This window comes from Corythoichthys intestinalis, chromosome 9 (genome assembly GCF_030265065.1).
Source record: "Corythoichthys intestinalis isolate RoL2023-P3 chromosome 9, ASM3026506v1, whole genome shotgun sequence".
Taxonomy (NCBI): Eukaryota; Metazoa; Chordata; class Actinopteri; order Syngnathiformes; family Syngnathidae; genus Corythoichthys; species Corythoichthys intestinalis.
In genome coordinates this window covers 16,908,075-16,930,430 of record NC_080403.1, presented here as the reverse complement: position 1 = coordinate 16,930,430, position 22,356 = coordinate 16,908,075, and the positions used below count along the sequence as shown (strand labels likewise).

The 22,356-nt window shown below is 39.1% G+C and overlaps 1 protein-coding gene and 1 long non-coding RNA gene across 2 annotated transcripts; one reads left to right on the top strand and one right to left on the bottom strand.

The window, feature by feature from the left end:
• The first annotated feature begins 43 nt into the window (after nt 1–43).
• On the top strand, nt 44–20,573 carry smpd2b (sphingomyelin phosphodiesterase 2b). Its single transcript, XM_057844865.1, has 12 exons — nt 44–179; nt 384–576; nt 7,155–7,226; nt 7,311–7,407; nt 8,139–8,215; nt 11,065–11,158; nt 13,386–13,475; nt 13,544–13,626; nt 13,695–13,827; nt 13,909–14,013; nt 18,776–18,953; nt 19,031–20,573. Exons 3-12 carry the CDS (start codon nt 7,174–7,176, stop codon nt 19,417–19,419), a joined length of 1,299 nt encoding a protein of 432 aa, XP_057700848.1. The 5' UTR covers nt 44–179; nt 384–576; nt 7,155–7,173; the 3' UTR covers nt 19,420–20,573.
• Nucleotides 12,987–18,042, bottom strand: LOC130921223 (uncharacterized). Its single transcript, XR_009064311.1, has 3 exons — nt 17,943–18,042; nt 13,929–14,038; nt 12,987–13,758 (listed from the first exon to the last, which is right to left on the bottom strand). It is a non-coding gene; the product is annotated as an uncharacterized LOC130921223 (long non-coding RNA).
• Nucleotides 20,574–22,356: the final 1,783 nt, after the last annotated feature.

Here is a 22,356-nt window from a genome sequence, read left to right as displayed (position 1 = left end):
TTGTTAGCTGAGATAGGCACCAGGCAGCCCCCCCGCGAGGATAAACGGTTCGGAAAATGAATGAACACAAAACTTGTTTTGGGATTATCTCGCTTTGAGAACTTCATTTCCCAAAGTTCCAAGGGAGCAGAAAAAATACGGAAGTCGGCGAGAAGTTTACCTAAAATTAAACTTGAAATGTATGCTTTTTATTTATTTTGAGCAGTTGTTATCTTACACTAGTATAACATATAATGCGTTTTCAAATTTGAAGCAATGTCAGGTGTGCACTTTGTTTTGAAAGCGATAAATCGTATCGGATGTTAGGAAGTTACCGTTAGCCTCAATGACGTTAGTATTATTCATACATGTCTATTTTACTTGCTCTGGTTTCACTTCGACAGCGTTAACGCGTACTGTGCACTCGAGGGACTTCAATGTCGCGCTTTTTACCGTCACGGGGTCAAAGCAACAACTTTGACAACGTCGTGGGACGCTTTCATTCGGCTTAGCTGGTCGCTAATGCCAGGAAGTAGTCTGGACCCAAGCGACTTTTCGACTGAGCCCCGCTTGTCTAATTTCAAACGGTTTGTCCAGGTGAGTGAAGTATTTTTTTTCCAATATAAAACTGTTAATAGTTGTTGAAAACAACTTGTTTTAATCCCAGGTAATCTTCAGAAAACTGGCATGCTTGCGTGTAAACCATAATTGTCATCCATTTGTAATAGTGTTTTTGTGAGGCTTTTTGGGTCATTCATACTGTGCTACTAATATAAAATAGGGTGACCAAACGTCCTCTTTTGCCCGGACATGTCCACCTTTCACGTCGTGTCCTCGTCATCCGGCCGGGTTTTATAAATTCATGAAAATGTCCGGTATTTATGATTTTTCACGGGACCAATTTGAAGCGAATCCCTCCGGCCGCTAGGGGGCAGCGCTTGCCTGCGTTGACGTGGCTCCTACTTAGGGCTGTCCCAAACGACTAATTTCTTCCCAATTAGTCAGCCGACTATTTTTACGATTAGTCGACTAATCTAATAATTTAAAAAAAAAAAAAAATAAATTGTTTTTTACTACTTTATTAATGATTTTTTTTTTGTTGAAGCTTATTAATCCACAAAAACATTTTGGAACACCTAATTTCTTTATTAACGTATAAATACATAACATAAATATCAATAATAAATCACAAACAATGAGGTCAAATGCTGCTGGCATTAACTAGAGCAAAAAAAAAAAATGTAAACGGAAACACTGACTTCACCTCTTTAAAAGGAGTCAAAACAATTCTTACTCTTTTTGTGGTATGTCATTGTCTATATTGTTCTAAATGTTAAAATGGTTTGCAATGTCCCGGACAACCATTTTCAGAATACTTTGTGTGAGTTGAGACGCTTTTTCTGGTGTGCATTTTTAAGGGAGGGGAAAAACTGTTCAACTTTTGTTTGTTTTAACCTGAAAATAGATCAAGTAGAGGGCACACTGAAATATTACCACAATTATTTTGAATGAAAGGCACACATACTCACAGTAACAAAAATGAAATATATAGTATTAATTTTATAGTATACTACTATATGTATGTACACAATAATACTTTATAATATAAAGTAACTAACATAAGTGCAGTCATGGATTACAGTAAGCAGGCCAGTGCTGTTTCCATATATATTTTTATTACATTATGTATATACAGGATATGTTTTTCCCCAAGTGGGAGCTTCCATAATCCTAATAAATTTAATAATACTTTTTAAAAAATGTTATACAATTATATATATATATGAATTATTTTATTAAATTAAAATGCACGTTGATACGACGCACATAGAGGCAACTTCCATTTAAAAAATTGTATGGATTTACAATCCGCTAGCTTGTTGTTTCTTAAAATTACACTTGGGTGACGGCGCTTCAAGTGTTCGTTCATAGCCGACGTGCTACCGTGGTATGCGAGCTAAGCTTAGCAAAGAGTACACACTGTGGCACCCTCCATATTTCCCTTGAAACAATTCCAGGCTCTGGCTATTCTGGTCCGCTTTTTTGGCTTTATGCCGCTTTCATGTGTTACCAATTCTGCCCTTTTTGGTAATTGGCGGTGTTTCAACTCCTCGCCGTAGTGAGGAGTGAACCAGCGATTCACTTGGCTCGTTGTCGTCGGTTCGTCCGATTTCGTTTTCAGGAAGGCGGCGGCGTGCATAAAAACACAGAGAGGCGTCGGATGGCTCTTTATAGATACTTTTATTGACCAAGACAAAAGCGTGGGGGATGCAGCCACTCAACTCCGCACTACCTGCGAACTTTTCCAACTCACCGATCTCGCTCCCTCTCTCGCTTGCCCACTTTCTTCCTATTTGCTCGATCTGACAATGCCGGTCACATTGAAATAACAGCGGCCCCCTTGAGGATGCCAGTAACAACCGCTTGCATCGCGAGCGCCCGCCATTCTAAACTTTATCCGCATGTAATTTTTTTTTTTAACCCGTCATTACCCGTCGAGGGTATGTTTTGCCCGTCGACACATTTACGTCATCGATCACGTCGACACCGTCGACTAGTCGGGACAGCTCTACTCCTACAAGTAGGTGCGGGAGAAGAGTACAGTTAACCCATTGTATTATGGGGTATTACCACCATCTACTCGGTTGACGGTTTGGCAGGAGAACAGGCAGTTACAGACCACAATAAGGAGTAGTTCTAAGAGATGTTTATAGTGCTCTGTACACCTTTCTGTAAGTTTATCTCCTGTTAATGTCGCTCATGTGTCTTCTGTTTTATATTGGGTTAATACATGTACAAAGAGATGCAGTATGTTGTATTAGTCTTGTGTTAATTGTTCTGCGTTCGTGTATTTGGTTGAATGTTAGTATTCTAAGTAGGTAAGTTTTTTTTACGATAAAAACTTATATAATAAACTTATATAATGGCAACTGTTGACTTCTGTCGGAGCTTTGTACTGGCGTGATCTGTAAAATCCCATTTGGTGTCGCATTGTTGCGCTGCCGATAATTGTAAGCTTTTATAGCAAAGTTTGATTTTGCCTCGTCTCCCGGTATTCGCTAATAGGGTAGCTATCAGTGAGCTAAGCCGCGCTAGGCATAATGGGAAACGTAGTTTTGAACTACTGCGTTTGGAAACATGCTGGTTGAATAGTTTGCCAGTTTATTTTATTGTTTGCATGCAATCTAGAACATTGAATGAGAACAAAAATTGAGTGGGAATAACTATTTCTCAACGACAATTGTCGTGATAGTAATTTATAAACATGTTTATGTGGCACATAGCCTACTGTGTGTCTGTATGTGTAGACCCGTGGAAATATAGTATAGTCACTATATTTCCATGGGTCTGCATAATATTTTTTGTGATTATTTCATTTGGGTTTTTTTTTTTTTTGTTTTTTTGTTTTTTTTTTTTGCGTTTTTATTGTTTGATTATGTTTTAGTAAGAATAAAGCCTGTTGAGTAAAAACTTATTTCCATATAGTACATAATGTATGGCAATATTTTTTTTTTCTAAATAAAACTGAATTTTTCTGTCCATACGGAGGAGGCACGCTTTAAACATATTAAAATGATATAGGAATCTTTGAGTGAACTTCGAGTAAAATTCAAGTATCTCAAGGCCAGGCCGAGTGTCCTTTTTTGGAAATCAAAATATGTTCACCCTATTATAAAATAAACAACCATGTATGCAATAGAAGTGTTTTAGAGATATACGCAGATTTGTGTTATTTTTAACTATAAAAAAATGAAAATGAAAATTGGATTTTTTGTTGTTGTTGTTGTTGACTGCCACTGAATTTGTAGATACCTAAAAAATAGTTTCTGCTTATACATTCACCGGCCACTTTATTAGGTACACCATGCTAGTAACGGGTTGGACCCCCTTTTGCCTTCAAAACTGCCTCAATTCTTCGTGGCATAGATTCAACAAGGTGCTGGAAGCATTCCTCAGAGAGTTTGGTCCATATTGACATGATGGCATCACACAGTTGCAGATTTGTCGGCTGCACATCCATGATGCGAATCTCCCGTTCCACCACATCCCAAAGATGCTTTATTGGATTGAGATCTGGTGACTGTGGAGGCCATTTGAGTACAGTGGACTCATTGTCATGTTCAAGAAACCAGTCTGAGATGATTCCAGCTTTATGACATGGCGCATTGTCCTGCTGAAAGTAGCCATCAGAAGTTTGGTATATTGTGGTCATAAAGGGATGGACATGGTCAGCAACAATACTCAGGTAGGCTGTGGCGTTCCAACGATGCTCAATTGGTACCAAAGGGCCCAAAGAGTGCCAAGAAACTATTCCCAACACCATTACACCACCACCCTGAACCGTTGATACAAGGCAGGATGGATCCATGCTTTCATGTTGTTGACGCCAAATTCTCACCCTACCATCCGAATGTCGCAGCAGAAATCGAGACTCATCAGACCAGGCAACATTTTTCCAATCTTCTATTGTCCAATTTCGATGAGCTTGTGCAAATTGTAGCCTCAGTTCCCTGTTCTTAGCTGAAAGGAGTGGCACCCGGCGTGGTCTTCTGCTGCTGTAGCCCATCTGCCTCAAAGTTCGACCTACTGTGCGTTCAGAGATGCTCTTCTGCCTACCTTGGTTGTAACGGGTGGTTATTTGAGTCACTGTTGCCTTTCTATCAGCTCGAACCATTCTCCTCTGACCTCTGGCATCAGCAAGGCATTTCCGCCCACAGAACTGCGGCTCACTGGATATTTTTTTCTTTTTCGGACCATTCTCTGTAAACCCTAGAGATGGTTGTGCGTGAAAATCCCAGTAGATCAGCAGTTTCTGAAATACTCAGACTAGCCCTTCTGGCACCAACAACCATGCCACGTTCAAAGTCACTCAAATCACCTTTCTTCCCTATACTGATGCTCGGTTTGAACTGCAGGAGATTGTCTTAAACCATGTCTACATGCCTAAATGCACTGAGTTGCTGCCATGTGATTGGCTGATTAGAAATTAAGTGTTAACGAGCACTTGGACAGGTGTACCTAATAAAGTGGCCGGTGAGTGTACTGTAAATGAATACTTCATAAAATAAATTCAAACAAATTGTAATATATTAATTCAAATAAGTGTTAATAAGTGTGTGAGAAGAGGTAATATTTGTACTTGTACATAATCAGAGAAGGCTCAGCTCCAGGGAATGCTTGCATTCATACCTGGTTCTAGGCTTTATTATTTTTTCAGAAGTTGCATTTTTTAATTGCATTTGTGTGCATGTGTATTTTGCTGAGTGACCTCACATACAGTGATAAGCAGAAGTATTTGCACCCCTTGTGATTTTGCAAGTTCACCCACTTAGGAAATAGAGGTCTAAAATTTCTTTCATACAAGCATTTCCTCTTATAGAGACATACCGTCATCTATAAAATAAAATCCGGAACTCGCATTGTATGATTTTTAAATAATTAATTTGTAATTTACTGGGGTTCATAAGTATTTGTACTTCTGAGAAAATCAGTGCTAATATTTAGTGCAAAAGCCTTTGTTTGCAATTATAGAGGTCAGACGCTTTCTGTTGTTCTTCACCAGGTTTTCACATATGGAAACGGGGATTTTGGCCCATTTCTCCACACAGATCTTCTCTAGATTTGTCAGGTTTCGGGGCTGTCGTAGAGAAACACGACGTTTCAGCTGCTCCATCCAAAGATTTTCTATTGAATTGACGTCTGGATACTGGCTAGGCCACTCCTGAACCTTGATATGCTTTTTACGAAGCCAATCCCTGGTTATTTTGGCCTGTCTGCTTCGAGCCATTCATGTTGGAAGACCCAGTCACGACCTATTTTCAATGTTTTCACTGAGGGAAGGAGGTTATTCCCATAAATCTCACAATACAGTCATCCTCTCCTTAATACAATGCAGTCGTCTAGTCTCATATGCAGAAAAACACCCCCATTCACAGTAGTGACGGTGTTCTTGGGGTGACACTCATCATTCTTCTACATCCAAACACTATGAGTGGAACTAAGACCAAAAAGTTTTGATCACATATGACCACATGACTTTCTCCCATGACTCCTCTGGATCATCCAAATAGTCACTGGCAAACTTAACGTGCCAGGACATGTGCTGGTTTAAACAAGGGAACCTTTCGTGCCATGTATGATTTTAAATGACCGTTACCAACAGTAACCTTGGAAATGGTGGTCCCAGCTCCTTTCAGGCGATTGACCAGCTCCTCCTGTGTAGTTCTTGGCTGATTCCTCACAAATTCTTAGGATCATTGAGACCCTACGAGGTAAATCTTGCATGGAGCCCCAGTGTGAGAGAGATTGACAGTCATGTTTAACTTCTTCCATTTTCTAATAATTGCTCCAACGGTGGATCTTGTATCACCAAGCTGCTTGGCAATTGCCCCGTAACCCAGTCCAGCCTTGTAGAGGTCTACAATTCTGTCTTTGGTGTCTTTGGACAGCTTTATGGTCTTGCCCATGGTAGCAGTTCGATGAAGACTGACTGTGGGGTGCACAGGTGACAATAATGAGCTCAAACGGGTGGTGAGTGAGTTGTTACTCGTGGGGTAAAGGTGGACTTTTTTTTTTTTAAGGTAGACTGACTACTCCTTGAGTGTCATACTTACTGCTGACTCTCAGGGGTACAAATACTTATGAACCCCAGTAAATTACAAATAGGTTTGGATTTTTTTTTTTTTTTTTTTTTTTTTTTTTGATTCACGTCTATGTAGTTTAACTCTTTGGCTGCCACTGACGGCAATAGATGTCCAATCCATTTCAACTGGAAGACTGATCGCTTCCAGCCCCTCCCAGTTGAAATGTATTGGACATCTATTTCTGTCGGTAGAGGTTTTCAATATCAGTTTCCCCCTTTTACTAACTACCACAAAAAATACTCTGTTACATGAGCTGACAGGAATGAGTTAAACTCATAACAGACACACACAAAATCACTTTTCACCTACTTATTTCCACCTCACACGGGACTAGCATTTTCATCTTTTTTTGTTTGTTCTGCACAACCGCTTTTCTTCTATTTCTATGTAAACCACGCGTGATCTAGAGTGCCTAGTCAGCTTGTTACACACAGACGCACGCATACAATCATGCATTGTTATCACATGTCCACCGCAGCAAACAGAAACCCACATAGACTTGATCTATGTTTAACTTTACTTCTCTATTAGGCTCCTATGTGCCTGCATCATGGATCACAAGGACTCTGTGAGCAGCATCAGAGTGTTCTCTCTCAATTGCTGGTTTGTGCATACACAGTCATACTCGGCGTCACCTGTTGTTTCAGGAAGTACATATTCGACATTCTGCCTGTGTTTTTGTTCTAGGGGAGTGCGCTACCTTAGCAAACATTGCGCCGAGCGCTACGCTATGATCGCAGACATGCTACACGAAGAAAAGCACGATGTGGTCCTTCTGCAAGAAGTGAGTGGGTGCAAAATCCAAGTCACGTAATGTGGTAGATTACACAATATTATTCTACTCTACAAATAGATTTAGCATGTAATATTTTCTGCTGGACTCGTCGATTTTTTTTTTTTTAATAAATGTAATGTTTTGTTATGTGAAATTTTTTTTAAAAGACACAAAGTTTCGATCCTCACCATGTTTTTTGTTTATAATATCACATTTTAAGCAAATAAAAATCATTTTAGAAAAAGTTAAGATTATTCAATTTAATTAATAGCTCACAAAACTCATAATTAATCTATTTTTTATTTTTCATTTTTTAATGTAGTGTTTATGATTAGACAGTAGAAAATAAATTGGTCACATCATTTGTCTAATTTACCTGCTTACCTCATTACAATTTGAATTTTAAAAAAACACACATTTCAGTTCTAAATTATGTTAATTGTAGCACATTGCTTGTTTATTTTTGGTTATTGTGAAATTAAGAATTGCCTCTTAATATGTCAATAATGAGTTCTTAACTCGCCAGAGTTTGGTCAAATTGTATCACACATTTAAGTATTTTATACTTGTCACAATCAATGTTCTACTTTTCATATTTTAATTATAGTATCATTCATTGAAATTAAACATGCCGCATCCTTTATCGTCAAACTGTAGAACAATAACTAACTTTTACAGCATTAAAAATGAACAGCTGCCATTTTGATCTTCTTAACTGTATTCTGCTCATCATTGTGCAGGTGTGGAGTGAAAAAGACTACCTGTTCCTGAAAAAGAAACTGGCATCCAGCCACATTCACTCACATTACTTTAAGAGGTAATGTGTTTCAAATTCTAATCATTAACCCTTTAAAGTGTGGGCCCGTTTTGTCCTATTTTGCATGCCTTTGATGGTGCCTTTAAATTGTAAAGAATTGTTCACAATGGCCTGGTAAGGTCCATTTTTTCAGGACAACTTAACCTTCATGTGCAAACACTCCGACCAATTATATTCAACATTTTGGGCCCATGAAGACAAAAATATCCTAAATTTGTTTGTCAAATTTGTATTATGATGTCCTATTGACAACCAAACATGCTCAACAAACTCTTTTGAAGCTTGATGATACTTACTGAACTTGTTAAAATGAACATTCAACAGGAAAAATGAGACCAAATGGTTTTATATTTGATAATTCAACAGAATCAGCAGGTATGGTTTCAGGCGTTTTGGTCCTTTATACGAAAATATATTACAAAAATACAATACACCATCTAACACAAAAAGTGATTGAAAGACATTATGTGAGGGTGAGGTTTGTTTTGGCACCCATCACCTCATCTTTTCCATTCTGGGCCTCGAAAGGATATACATGCAATCAAGCTTCTCGAACACACATATTTATATAAAAATGATCACTTTCAGACTCATCCAAAGAAGTTGGCACATCTGAGTCAACCTCTTCATCAAGTTGTAAAAAAATAAAAATAAAAAATCAGTTTACGGATCATCTTCTCCAAATAAACTCTCCAAAGTCGCTCGCGCAAACACGCCCATCTACCTTGCGTATGACAGTTGTCATTTCCGGTGTGACATCAGAATACAATTATATAGTTCTCCACGGTGCTTTCCGATTGGAAAACGGACAAGAAATGACAAAAATATGGTCATAAACACGTGATCCATGCAGCGTTTTAATGCTTATTCATGAGGGCAGTGAAACACGAAGAGCATTACCTCCCGTTTCACTTGGTCTACTGACTTCAAGAAAAGTTAGGATGAAACTCAACTTCCGCAGTTTTGAATGAGGCGCGTGGGTGAAGTGATCACCAAGTTACGAGGCTTGTAAGAGGGCATGCGCACAGGACGCGCTGGCGCGTCCACCAACCTTAGAGGGTTAATCATTTTGCAAAATGCCCAAAAGGCCTCTGATCTGCAGGAGCGCTTTGAGTCACCTGATAAATGCAACAGACTCAAGGATTAACAGCTTTTAATTCCCTCCTGACCTGCCTACTTAGTCACAAGAATTGAATTTCATCTACCAGCATAAAAATCTTAAAGGGATCCTCGATCTTAAAGACAAGTAATTCTTAAAAGATAAATGTTAGTATGAGTTATAATAACTTGATATTAAAATTCCTCTTAATGTTTTCGTTTTAATAAAGTTTGTAAAATTATTTTAAGCGATAGGTCGCCATTCTTGTTGATGTCGCAGTGCCCATCACCGGGCCCGTTGCCAAACTTCCAGCGTGTCAATTTTTAGGTACCCCAACATATCGTCAGTTCTGCCCTTCCAATTTGAACCAGAGCGGAAAAGTGAAGAGCAGGAAAGCACTGTCGGTCGTTCACAAGATGAGCAGCAAAGGTAAAATGCCTGATAAGACAAGAGTTGGGCAAAACTGGTGATGTACCCGCGGCAAGTGCGTCTCAATGACAACGGAGCGAGAGAGTGAATGCTGTTTAGAACTCCGGTTTTTGTTAGCAGATCTTCAAGTTGAGCTATTGTGTGATCAAACTTATTCCAAAATAATTATGTAGATTGTTAGCATCCAGAGCTGTCTTGTGCTTTACATATAGTACAGGCCAAAAGTTTGAACACACCTTGTCATTAGTGTATTTTCATGACTATTGTCATTATAAACTCTCACTGAAGGTAAGAAAACTATGAATGCACACGTGTGATAGTCAGGATCAGAGTCTTGTCGTGGCTGACTGTCCTCATTAAATTTGTCATCTGGATCAAGTGTCCTCCATGTCTTGTACATCCAACTCACGTTTAGCTACGTAAGGGTGGTCCATATTAAGTGCTCGGCGCGCATCATCTGGCCATTGTATCGCTGCATCGGACGTGTTTGGATCAGTTTGAGTGGCAGCATCACTCAGGTGAATACTGAACAGACACACTTACTGCCCGATGAACTGACAGTAGAGGTGAATAATTAGCTTCCTCTGTGATTAGCAGTAAGCCAGAAGTTTCGCCTACCGCTGTAGCGACAGGAGTTGCTTGCCTGCTAAAGAGAGCGGCGAGCAGTTTCTAGTCTTTGGCGCTTTATTGCGCGCATTTCACTCGCTATCTGAGCGCGTTGAGGCTTTTTGTGTGGGAAAATAGTTGGAACAGCATTTGATTTTAGTCTCCGCTTATATCCAGCCGCTCCGGCGAGCTCTTTCATAAGTTGTCATCGACTAACAGCCTCGAACGCGGTAGGAGAAAAATGGCGAGAACAAAGCCTTGGGTCTTTAGGAAGTCTTGTCAGTCTACAGCCATTTTCCCCAAACCTTTCTTCTCTTCTTGTCAAAAGGAAATCTGTGGAGACACGCATCACTCCCCTTGTTTCCATTTGACTGGAAATTGCATCCAAAAGCAGCACATCGTGGTATTTTACTTAGAGAGTTTAGGCAGCAATAATTGTTGTACACAATTGGAAACGTCCCAATTACGTCATCACTCCTAGCCCTCAAAACATGGCGCCAACTATCAAAATATGTACTAAGTATTATAAAATATTGCCACTGATTTAGCATTTTATGCGTTTCTAACAACATATTTTAGTACAAGAGAAAAATTGGGGTTTATTAGAGCCTACATGTCTTTAAGATCGAGGATCCCTTTAAAGATGTAGTGTCACGTCGCGCTAGGAAGAAGTCCATTGAAACATCCTTTTTTCTTTTTCTGTCCTCCCTCTCAGCGGCGTCATTGGTAGCGGGTTGGCAATTTTCTCCAAACACAGAATCCAAGACACACTTCTTTTCCGCTATTCACTAAATGGGTACCCATACATGGTAAGTTAAACTAGCTTTAGATAGTATTTTGATAATGTTGTCAACATGCATGCACTTGTTTTATCTATGTGGCAAATAAGAATGATAAAAGTTGGGCGGCTGTCATAGTATGTGGGATTTTTTTTTTTTTTTTTTTGCATAAAATGATTAAAATATATATGTATATTCATTCATTTTCCGAGCCGCTTATCCTCAAGACGGTCGCGGGAGTGCTGGAGCCCATCCCAGATAACTATAGACGGGGTACACCCTGTATCGGTTGCCAGCCAATCGCAATCTCAGAACTGTGAGGCGGATGTGCTAACCCCTCTACCACCGTGCCGCCTATACACATACATTTATATATATATATATATATATATATATATATATATATATATATATATTAGGGCTGTCCCAAACGACTAATTTTCTCCCGATTAGTCAGCCGACTATTTTTACGATTAGTCGACTAATCTAATAATTAATTTTTTTTTTTTTTTTTTTTTTTTTTTTTTTTTACTAATTTAGCAATGAAATTTTTGTTGACACTTATCAATTCACAAAAAACATATTGGAACACTCAAATTATTTATTAAAGTACAAATAAACACGTAAATAACAATAATAAATCACAAGTAAACAATGAGTTCAAATGCTGATAGAATTAACTAGTGTAGCATCCCGATTGAAAAGATGGCCTCTTAAACTGATGGTTTACAACTTTTATTCCATCCTTGATGTAAACACACTGTAAGAGCTACGGTGCACACAAATAAAGCAACACAATTAAAAATTAACAAAAACGTTTCACCTTTTTCCTTTTAAACCTTATTTATATATCAATGAATTGCCTATATGAATTGCCTTTACCTTAATTTATTACCTTATCATTGACAATCTCTCCCTTGAGTGCAATCACTGTATATACTGTATATATTTATGACCTTTTAACCTTATATAATTTTCTATACCATAAAATAAACCATAACATGAAATAAACCTTTCAATTAGCATTAAGAACAATACTAATAGCACTTATAAGGCCCATTGTCAATGAAACATTATTATTTAGTAAGGCGACAGCACCCTCTGGTGTACAAAAAATGAGAAAAAAAAAATTACAAACTGCGTGAAGGCGCTTGAGGTGTTTATTCACGGCCGACGTGCAGCCAAGCTTGGAATTGAAGAGACAGGACAGAAGAGTGTACTCTCCTTTGTTTCTTTGAAATAAGGCAATGTTTTGGACACTCTGGTGCGCTTTTTTTTTGGCTTTGTGCCGCTTTCCCCGCTTGCAAACAAGAGCATCCGACATTCTAACTTTCCACGCATACATTTTTTTAACCCTTCATTAACCGTCGACGGGATGTTGTGCTCGTCGACGGATTTACGTCATCGATGACGTCGACTATGTCGGGACAGCTCTAATATATATATATATATGTGTGTGTATGTGTGTGTGTGTGTGTGTGTGTGTGTGTGTGTGTGTGTGTGTGTGTGTGTGTGTGTGTGTGTGTGTGTGTGTGTGTACGTATAATACTGTATATATAACATGGTATCGTGGCATATTGCTATTGTGATATGATATAGCTCGTATCATGATACAAGATTTTCCCATATTGCACACCATTAGGGCTTGAAAGTGTTCCCCACTGTTGTTTTCCCTTTTCTACCTAAGCAATTGGGGCTAATGCCATGTTTATTAAAAAAAAAAAAAAAAAAAAAAAAGTAATTGTAATAAATTTAATTATCATTCACACCATGTGTTTATTGAATATATGGAATACAATACACTATCACCTCGGATCCCCCCTTCCCCCAATCCACCCTTGTTTTCCCTTTTCCACCTTCGTTGCTGAGTATTGCCGTATAATTTGTTTAAAATTATTATTCACATTCTGTATATACTGTATATATGCAACACAAGACCCCAGGATCTGAGTGTTTTTTTCTCTCATCCTCCCTCGTTTTCCTTTTCCACTTAAGCAATCGGCACGCGCTCTTGATTCCATGTGAATTTAATTATTCACATTGTGTTTACATTAAATATACGTACATAGCTCCATAAACCAAGGCCTAAGTGTTTTTTCCCCTCATCTACCCTCGTTTTCCCTTTTCCACCTCAGCAATTGGTGCATCTTTTGATGCCATAAATTTGTTTCAATTATTATTTTAATTATGCGTATACTGTGTATTTGCAATTCAGTGTGACAGACCCCTCAGGTTTTAAAAGTCTAATCATTCACAGGCTCACCATGGCGACTGGTTTGGAGGCAAAGCTGTGGGTCTGGCTGTCGTGAACATTGGCACATTGACTGCAAACTTCTATCTGACTCACGTAGGTGGCACCATAATGTCTGAATGTACGCCAGCGTCAGGTGAGTTAACAGACATCTGTCATTGCAGTTACACGCCGAGTATTCCCGGGAGAAAGATGCTTATTTGCCTCACAGGGTTGTTCAAGCCTGGGAACTACAGCAATTTATCCGGTACAGTCCCATCTTCCAATCCCTAATTATCAAGTGTGGTGAAGTTTATCAGAATGTCGTGTGTCCAGACACACGTCCGCCGGCGCCGACGCAGTGGTCCTTGGTGGCGACCTCAACATGCACCCTCAGGACCTAGGAAACAGGCTTCTGACTTCTTACACGGGATTGCGGGACGCTTACACCGAAGCCAATCATTTTGAAGTAAGGTCTTTAAACATGGTAAACGAACAACAAGAACATTCCTTCTCAAAAAGAGAAGCTTATTGCCAGATTCTCTTTCAGGGATGTGAAGACGGTCTTACTCTCATACTTGAAAATCCTTTCATCAGTCAAAAGGTGATCGCTCCCTTCGAGAAAGGAATCAGGATCGACTACATCCTCTTCAAGGTGGCTTCAACATTGACAGTATACACTGTGGAGCACAATTTATGGAGTGTTACAGTAAATCTGATTGCTAACTCATAACTTTTGATCTTCATTTTCTTAAAAATGAAAAATACTGCACTTAGCATATGTGCTTGTTTTATATTTTTTCAATGTTCCCCAGTTTAACTGGCTCCCATTTGACGGCAATAGACGTCCAATCCATTTTGACTGGGAGGACTAGCAGCAATCGAGATATATATATTACACTGAGTATAAGTGCTTTCAAATTTATCACGTTAACGGGCAGTAATTCATTTTTTAAAATCACGTTAAAATATTTGACGCATTAAACACATGCGCGGAATGACCCGCTCATGCATTGCCTCAAACAGATTACAATGATGCCGTTTTTTTGCACATTGAGAGCTAAGCGGCAGAGAAAGGCGAGTGGACACAGGCGTTTATTGGACCGCGCCGTTTATTGGCATAAGCTTTGGGAACTCCTTCACAACAAACATAAGTATCATTTTGTGAAAGCACAACAAAAATAATATTATGTCTCAAAAAAATGTTCACAAAAAGAAAAGAGAACTGGCATTCCCAATCAAAATAGCTATGCAAAATACACATAAAACTTAGACTTTGGTCAAACTCTATTCAAATATTTTGTTTAGCTCAACAAATACACTGGATGGCAATATTTAGTCACAATACACTATCAGAGGTCTCGTACGTTGTGAAGCCAGCACTCAAATGACCGTGAAGTACAATGGAATGGATGGACCCAGTAAACAGGGAAGTACGATGTCAGTCGAGGGACAAAACACACTCATTGGCTTGATTTCTAAGTAATTTAAAACTCGCCATTTACACCTTGTGGTGTATTTGTCACTAAGTTACGTAGTTAAAGACACTGTGGAAGAATGGCAGGGAGCCAGTGTGACGTCACTTCTCGGCGACGTCAACAATGGCGAGCTACTAGTTTATTTTTTGATTGAAAATTTGACAAATTTTATCAAAACGATAATATTAGGAGGGTTTTTTAAATATAAAATTACTATAAATTGTACCAACATTTATCTTTTATATCCTTGGATCCGTTTAACAGAAAGATTGTTAATAATGTTAATGCCATCTTGTGGATTTATTGTTATAAAAAACACAGTACTTATGTACTGTATGTTGAATGTATAGATCTGTCTTATCTTTCCATTCCAACAATAATTTACAGAAAAATATGGCATATTTTAGAGATGGCTTGAATTGCGATCAATTATGATTAAATAATTAATTATGATTGTTTTGTTTTTAAGATGGGATTAACTTGATTAAAATTTTTAATCATTTGACAGCCGTAATAAATATGTATACACAGTGGGGCAAAAACAGTGCCCTCCATAACTATTGGCACCCCTGGTTAAGATGTGTTTTTCAGCTTCTAAATTTTCTTTTTTAATTCGAGTAATATGGGACCTTAATGGGGAAAAAAAAGAAAAATCCAACCTTCAATACAAGTGCATTTATTGAGCGGGGGGAAAAAATCCCACATAAAGAATTTGACATCAAATAATGTGTGTCACAATTATTAGCACCCCTGGTGATAATACTTTGTACAACCCCCTTTTGCCAACAAAACAACTTCTGGTGACTGAGATGGCCATGGGAGGAGCTTGATTTTGTGTCTGGTGCACCATTTCTGTGTAGATTTGGCCATGTTTAGGGTCATTGTCTTGCTGAAAGACCCAGTGACGACCCATCTTCAGCTTTCAGGCAGAGGGCAACAGATTTTGATTTAAAATGTCCTGGTATTACAAAGCATTCATGATGCCATGCACCCTAACAAGGTTCCCAGGGCCTTTGGAAGCGAAACAGCATCACTGACCCACCCCCATACTTCACAGTGGGTATGAGGTGCTTTTCAGCATGTGCATCTTTCGTGGCACGCCAGACCCACTTAGACCCAAGATCCCCAGACCCCAAAGCACACGACCCCAGGCTTTAAATGGGACAGTGTGCTTTGGTCAGATGAGACCAAGATTGAGCTTTTTGGAACCAAACACTCAAAGTGGGTCTGGTGTGCAACGAAAGATGCGCATGCTGAAAAGCACCTCATACCCACTGTGAAGTATAGGCGTGGGTCAGTGATGCTGTGGGGCTGTTTCGCTTCCAAAGGCCTTGGGAACCTTGTTAGGGTGCATGGCATCATGAATGCTTTGAAATACCAGGACATTTTAAATTAAAATCTGTTGCCCTCTGCCTGAAAGCTGAAGATGGGTCGTCACTGGGTCTTTCTGCAAGACAATGACCCTAAACATATGGCCAAATCTACACAGAAATGGTTCACCAGACACAAAATCAAGCTCCTCCCATGGCCATCTCAGTCCCCAGACCTTGTTTTGTTGGCAAAAGGGGGTTGTACAAAGTATTAACACCAGGGGTGCTAATTATTGTGACACATATTATTGGATGTCAAATAATTATTTCTATATGTGGGATTTTTTTTCCCACTGAACAAATGCACTTGTATTGAAGGCTGGATTTTTCTCTTTTTTTTCCCATATTATTTGAATTTTTAAAAAATTATTAGAAGCTAAATAACACATCTTAACCAGGGGTGCCAATAATTATGGAGGCCACTGTAAGTATTTAGTCAACCACTAATTGTGCAAGTTCTCCCACTTGAAAATGTTAGAGGCCTGTAATTGTCAACATGGGTAAACCTCAACCATGAGATCATGTGGAAAAAACACAGAAAAATCACATTGTTTGATTTTTAATGAATTAATTTGAAAATCATGGTGGAAAATAAGTATTTGGTCAATACCAAAAGTTAATCTCTATACTTTGTTATGTACCCTTTGTTGGCAATAACAGAGTCCAAACGTTTTCTGTAACTCTTCACAAGCTTTTCACACACTGTTGCTGGTATTTTGGCCCATTCCTCCATGCAGATCTCCTCTAGAGCAGTGATGTTTTGGGGCTGTCGTTGGGCAACACGGACTTTCAACTCCCTCCGCAGATTTTCTATGGGTTTGAGATCTGGAGACTGGCTAGGCCACTCCAAGACCTTGAAATGCTTCTTACGAAGCCACTCATTTGTTGCCCTGGCTGTGTGTTTGGGATCATTGTCATGCTGAAAGACCCAGCCACGTCTCATCTTCAATGCCCTTGCTGATGGAAGGAGATTTTCACTCAATCTCTCTATACGTGGCCCCATTCATTCTTTACACAGATCAGTCGCCCTGGTCCCTTTTGCAGAAAAAACATCCCCAAAGCATGATGTTTCCACCCCCATGCTTCACAGTGGGTATGGTGTTCTTCAGATGCATTTCAGTATTCTTTTTCCTCCAAACACGAGAACCTATGTTTCTACCAAAAAGTTCTATTTTGGTTTCATATGACCATAACACGTTCTCCCAGTCCTCTTGTGGATCATCCAAATGCTCTCTAGCAAACTGCAGACGGGCCTGGACGTGAACGTTCTTCAGCAGGGGGACACGTCTGGCAGTGCAGGATTTGAGTTCCTGGCAGCGCATCGTGTTACTGATAGTAGCCTTTGTTACTGTGGTCCCAGCTCTCTGTAGGTCATTCACCCCCCGTGTGGTTCTGGAATTTTTGCTCACCGTTCTTTTTATCATTTTGACGCTACGGGGTGAGATCTTGCATGGAGCCCCAGATCGAGGGAGATTATCAGTTGTATGTCTTCCATTTTCTAATAATTGATTTTACACCAAGTGTTTTATTCAATTCAATTCAATAAACGTTATTCATCCCATGGGAGAGTTCCCTCAGGGAAATTGGTTTCCAGCGCCCATAACAACACAGTAACAAAGATAAAAGTGTAAGGTGCAGGATAGTAAAAAAGTGCTCGAGTAAAAAGGATTTAAAAACATAAAATTAAATATAAAAGTGAAATAAATACAGTATGCTACCACTACCACTACTTTTACCTAGTGCAGATTCAGTCTTCCCAGCCTGGTGCAGGTCTACAATTTTGTCTCTGGTGTCCTTTGACAGCTCTTTGGTTCTTGCCCATAGTAGAGTTTGGAGTGTGACTGACTGAGGTTGCGGACAGGTGTCTTTTATACCGATAATGAGTTAAAACAGGTGCCATTAATACAGGTAACGAGTGGAGCCTCGTTAGACCTCGTTAGAAGAAGTTAGACCTCTTTGACAGCCAGAAATCTTGCTTGTTTGTAGGTGACCAAATACTTATTTTTCACTCTAATTTGGAAATAAATTCTTTAAAAATCAAACAATGCGATTTTCTGGTTTTTTTTCCCACATTCCGTCTCTCATGGTTGAGGTCTACCCATGTTGACAATTACAGGCCTCTCTAATCTTTTCAAGTAGGAGAACTTGCATAATTGGTGGTTGACTAAATACTTATTTGCCCCACTGTATATATAGTCCAGTGACAGCTAAAGTTCAAGAAAATCACAACCAAGATATTGCAATTATTGTATTAGATTATTTTTTTAATATACATTTATGTAAAACAAAATACTGAAATTCGAAGCCGTTTCCTACATTGATTCAAAATGTTGTCAGGTTTTGACTCCTAGGTTAAAGTATTGTTTAATTGACTAGCTCTAGACCCCATCCTATATGAATGTAATACAAACATATGAGGAAAAAAGTAATTTTAAAAAAAATTATAAAAATACAGTAACGATATTAATATGTGCATGAAAGAGTTAAAAATCCAATACTAATATCGTAATAACCAAAATGCAGTAAAAGTTCTCAATCGAAATTTCAGTTTGTCTCTCCCCAAATGCAGGGTTCTTGCACAGCTGACATCCAATGTGCATCTATGTACACAACCAAAGGATCCATTCCGGGTCGGCCTTTCCCCTACTCGGACCATGAGGCGCTTACGGCTGAACTCCACTTCGACATGCTAGCTCCAAGTGAGGCCTACGGAGATTTTCGGGCAAGGAGCTGCAACTGTGCTGAAGGTATTTTTGTGATAACAGTTGAGGAATCTTTTTGTCATTTACTGTGCTAACTTAAAATGTGTTCCTCTGGTATTCAGAGGAGGTGGCCCAACTGGTGGATATCTTAACAGAGGCACGCACTGAGGTAAAAGTCGGGGTCCATTGCGCCAAACGAATGCGTGAAACGGCAACCCGCACGGGCGTCATGGGCTTGGCTTTACTCCTTCTGGAGTTGGCCATTGCCGCTGTCCCTTGGTTGGCACTGGGCACCCAGCAGACCTTCCCGTTCCCGCTTACCTCTTTCTACCTGCTGGCGGCACTGTGTTTCGCCATCCTGCTGTGCACTTCGTTGCTCTATGTTTTCTACACCATGGAGCTCAAGTCCCTGCAGGGTACTGAGGACCAGATGAGGTTAGCGGTGGGGGCCCTGCAGGAGAAGTTGAGGGGATTCCCTGTGGTGGAGCAACAGGAACGTTTGGGGAAATAATGAGCATGAGAAGTCTTATCCATCCGTTTCCAAACCAGTTATCTAATATGGGGAAGCTGAACTTTGCGCTGAAAGCTGAATGTTTCAGTGCCATTGACTGTAGTGCTATACGATATGACGATATATATCGCTAAAACAATATAAAACTTCGAAATTTGACATGGCTATCGTCATTATCGCTCGAAATTTGACATGTCTATCGTCATTATGGCCATATATAGACTTGCTCCTGCAATGAATATTTTGTCCAGCAGAAGATGCCCAATTTGTGCTGATTTGCTACATTTTAGGGTTACATATGGCAGTGGTGCCCAAGTCGGGTGCTTGAGAGCCTTTATCCAGTTTGTTTTCCAAATAATCTGGATTGTTATCAGGCTCCTGTAGAGCTTGCTGGTGAGCTGATCATTTAATTAAGGTGTGTTAAAGGAGGGAAACATGGAAAACAAGCTGGATAGGGGCTCTCAAAGACCTGACTTGGGCACCCCTGGTATACGCCATAGTAGTACCACTCAGTAGTGAGCTAAATGGCTCTCCCTGCCAACTGCATGTGAGTAATGCATGCAAAACAATTGAAAATGGCAACATAAAAATCACACACAGACAACACAATTTGTTTCAATTTCAATATTGATTAGTATCTTATTAATGATATTATGCTAACTTAAGATCCAGCATATTAAAAGTCAAAACCACTAGTCCCAAATATTGGTAGATTATTCGATATCTTTACATTTGAGCAAAAATATGTACGCAATCGTGCTGCTTCTCTTTACATTGGATGTTAGATTGCAGCATTACTTGATACATTTAACATGTGTAGCTGGTCAGTTTAATGTAAATTCTAAGATTAAGTGAATGGGAGGGAAGTTGTCATAGTTATTGCATAATTTTTCACCAAAACAGTGTATCACAAAAGTGAGTACACTCCTCGCATTTCTGCAGATATTTAAGTATATCTTTTCATGGTACAACACTGACAAAATGACACTTTGACACAATGAAAAGTCGTCTGTGTGCAGCTTATATAATAGAGTTAATTTATGTTCCCCTCAAAATAACTCAAAATATAGCCATTAATATCTAAACCCCTGACAACAAAAGTGAGTGCACCCCTGTGAAAAACGTATATCCCTAAATGTCCAAATTGGGTACTGCTTGTCATTTTCCCTTCAAAATTTCATGTGGCTCGTTACAGGAGTGCTGTCAGCATTGCTGCAGAGATTGAAGCGGAGGGGGGTCAGCCTGTTACTGCTCAGATCATACGCCGCACTCTACATCAAATTGGTGTGCATGAGTGTCACCCCAGGAGGAAGCCTCTTCTGAAGACGGTACACAAGAAAGCCCGCCCATTTCATCAGACCATAGGACATGGTTCAAGTAATCCATATGCTTTGTTGACATGTCATCAGCAAGCTGTTTGTGGGCTTTCCCCCCACCTCTTCAATCTCTGCAGCAATGCTGACAGCACTCCTGTAATGAGTTACATGACATTTTAGAGGGAAAATGACCAGCAGTACTCAATTTGAACAGTTAGGAATGTTCATTTTTTCATACTTTTGTTGCCACGGGTTTAGATATTAATGGGTATATTTTGAGTTTTTTTGAGGGGAAAATAAATTAACTCTATTATATAAGCTGCACACAGACTACTTTTTTTTCTACTTGTGTCAAAGTGTCATTTTGTCAGTGTTGTCCCATGAAAATATATACTTAAATATCTGCAGAAATGCGAGGGGTGTACTCACTTTTGTGATACACTGTAATTTAAAGAAGCTTTTTTAACCGTGGCAAATCAATATTTTGATATAAAATGGCTCGTACCGTGATAGATTTTTTTTTTCCATATCTCACAGCACAAATTGACACTTGACAGTGATAGACGTCCAATCCATTTCAACTGGGAGCAACTGGCAGTGAATGATCAATCAATCGCAGCCAGTATGTGAACAGGCATTCCACAGGGCTAAATCTTAGAGCCCCCGCGGATCTGAAATTATCACATATGTCTTATCATTTATTAATTTTCTCAAAGTAAGAATTCAGATTAATTCATTTGACAGAGAGGTGCTTGTCAGCGAATGAGTCACTCAAGACTTGTGAATATTGAATAAATTATTAAAGAGTTGACACAAAAGTAATTTTGATTGAAAAAAATATTGAACAAATTAAGGTTTATGATGGTCTTTGTACACCTGGGAGGGGGTCATTCCTAAGACTTAATGTTTGACCACACACAAGTATTTGAATTTGTCAGTATTGAGCATGTTTAATGTTGAAAAATTATCAACAGCATCCAATAATTTGGCCTTTGCTTATTGTAAATTAGGGGAAAATACTCAATTAGTAGTATGTGATTACGCTACTTTTCAAATTATTAAAACATTTGTTATACAATTGTAAGAGAAAGAAATTTTCAATGTATAGAAAAATGTCAACTCAACTACGACTAACGACTATGAGGCCCTGCTATTTGTTTGAAAGGCATTTTACCATTATGGGACTATTCTATAGTCGTTTTTAAAGACCATCAATGTAACATTCATTCCACCCGCCCAGTTCGTAAAGGAGGACCACACGCGCAGAATGTATTCCAACTGCATACAGCTACGTTTACAAATATACTTGAACTTTCACTCATGGCGCACTCCAAGATACACGATAACTTTCTTGCCCGTAACATTTCAAACCATTTTGTCAAAGTACTGTTTAGAAAACACATGATTTTATTGCATAATGTAAATTCTTTGAATTCATCCTTGAAATATGTGAAAATATGTTTGTCTTATTTAAATTGATCATTAGCGTGCAGTGCACTTAGTTTATAATTGTGATGAATGTATTTCTGTAGGCACTCCTTCATAGTGCACCTGGCTGAGCCAGACTTCACTGAAACTAATTTGTGTTTTATAGATTTCAGGGCATTATGATTTTTTTTAT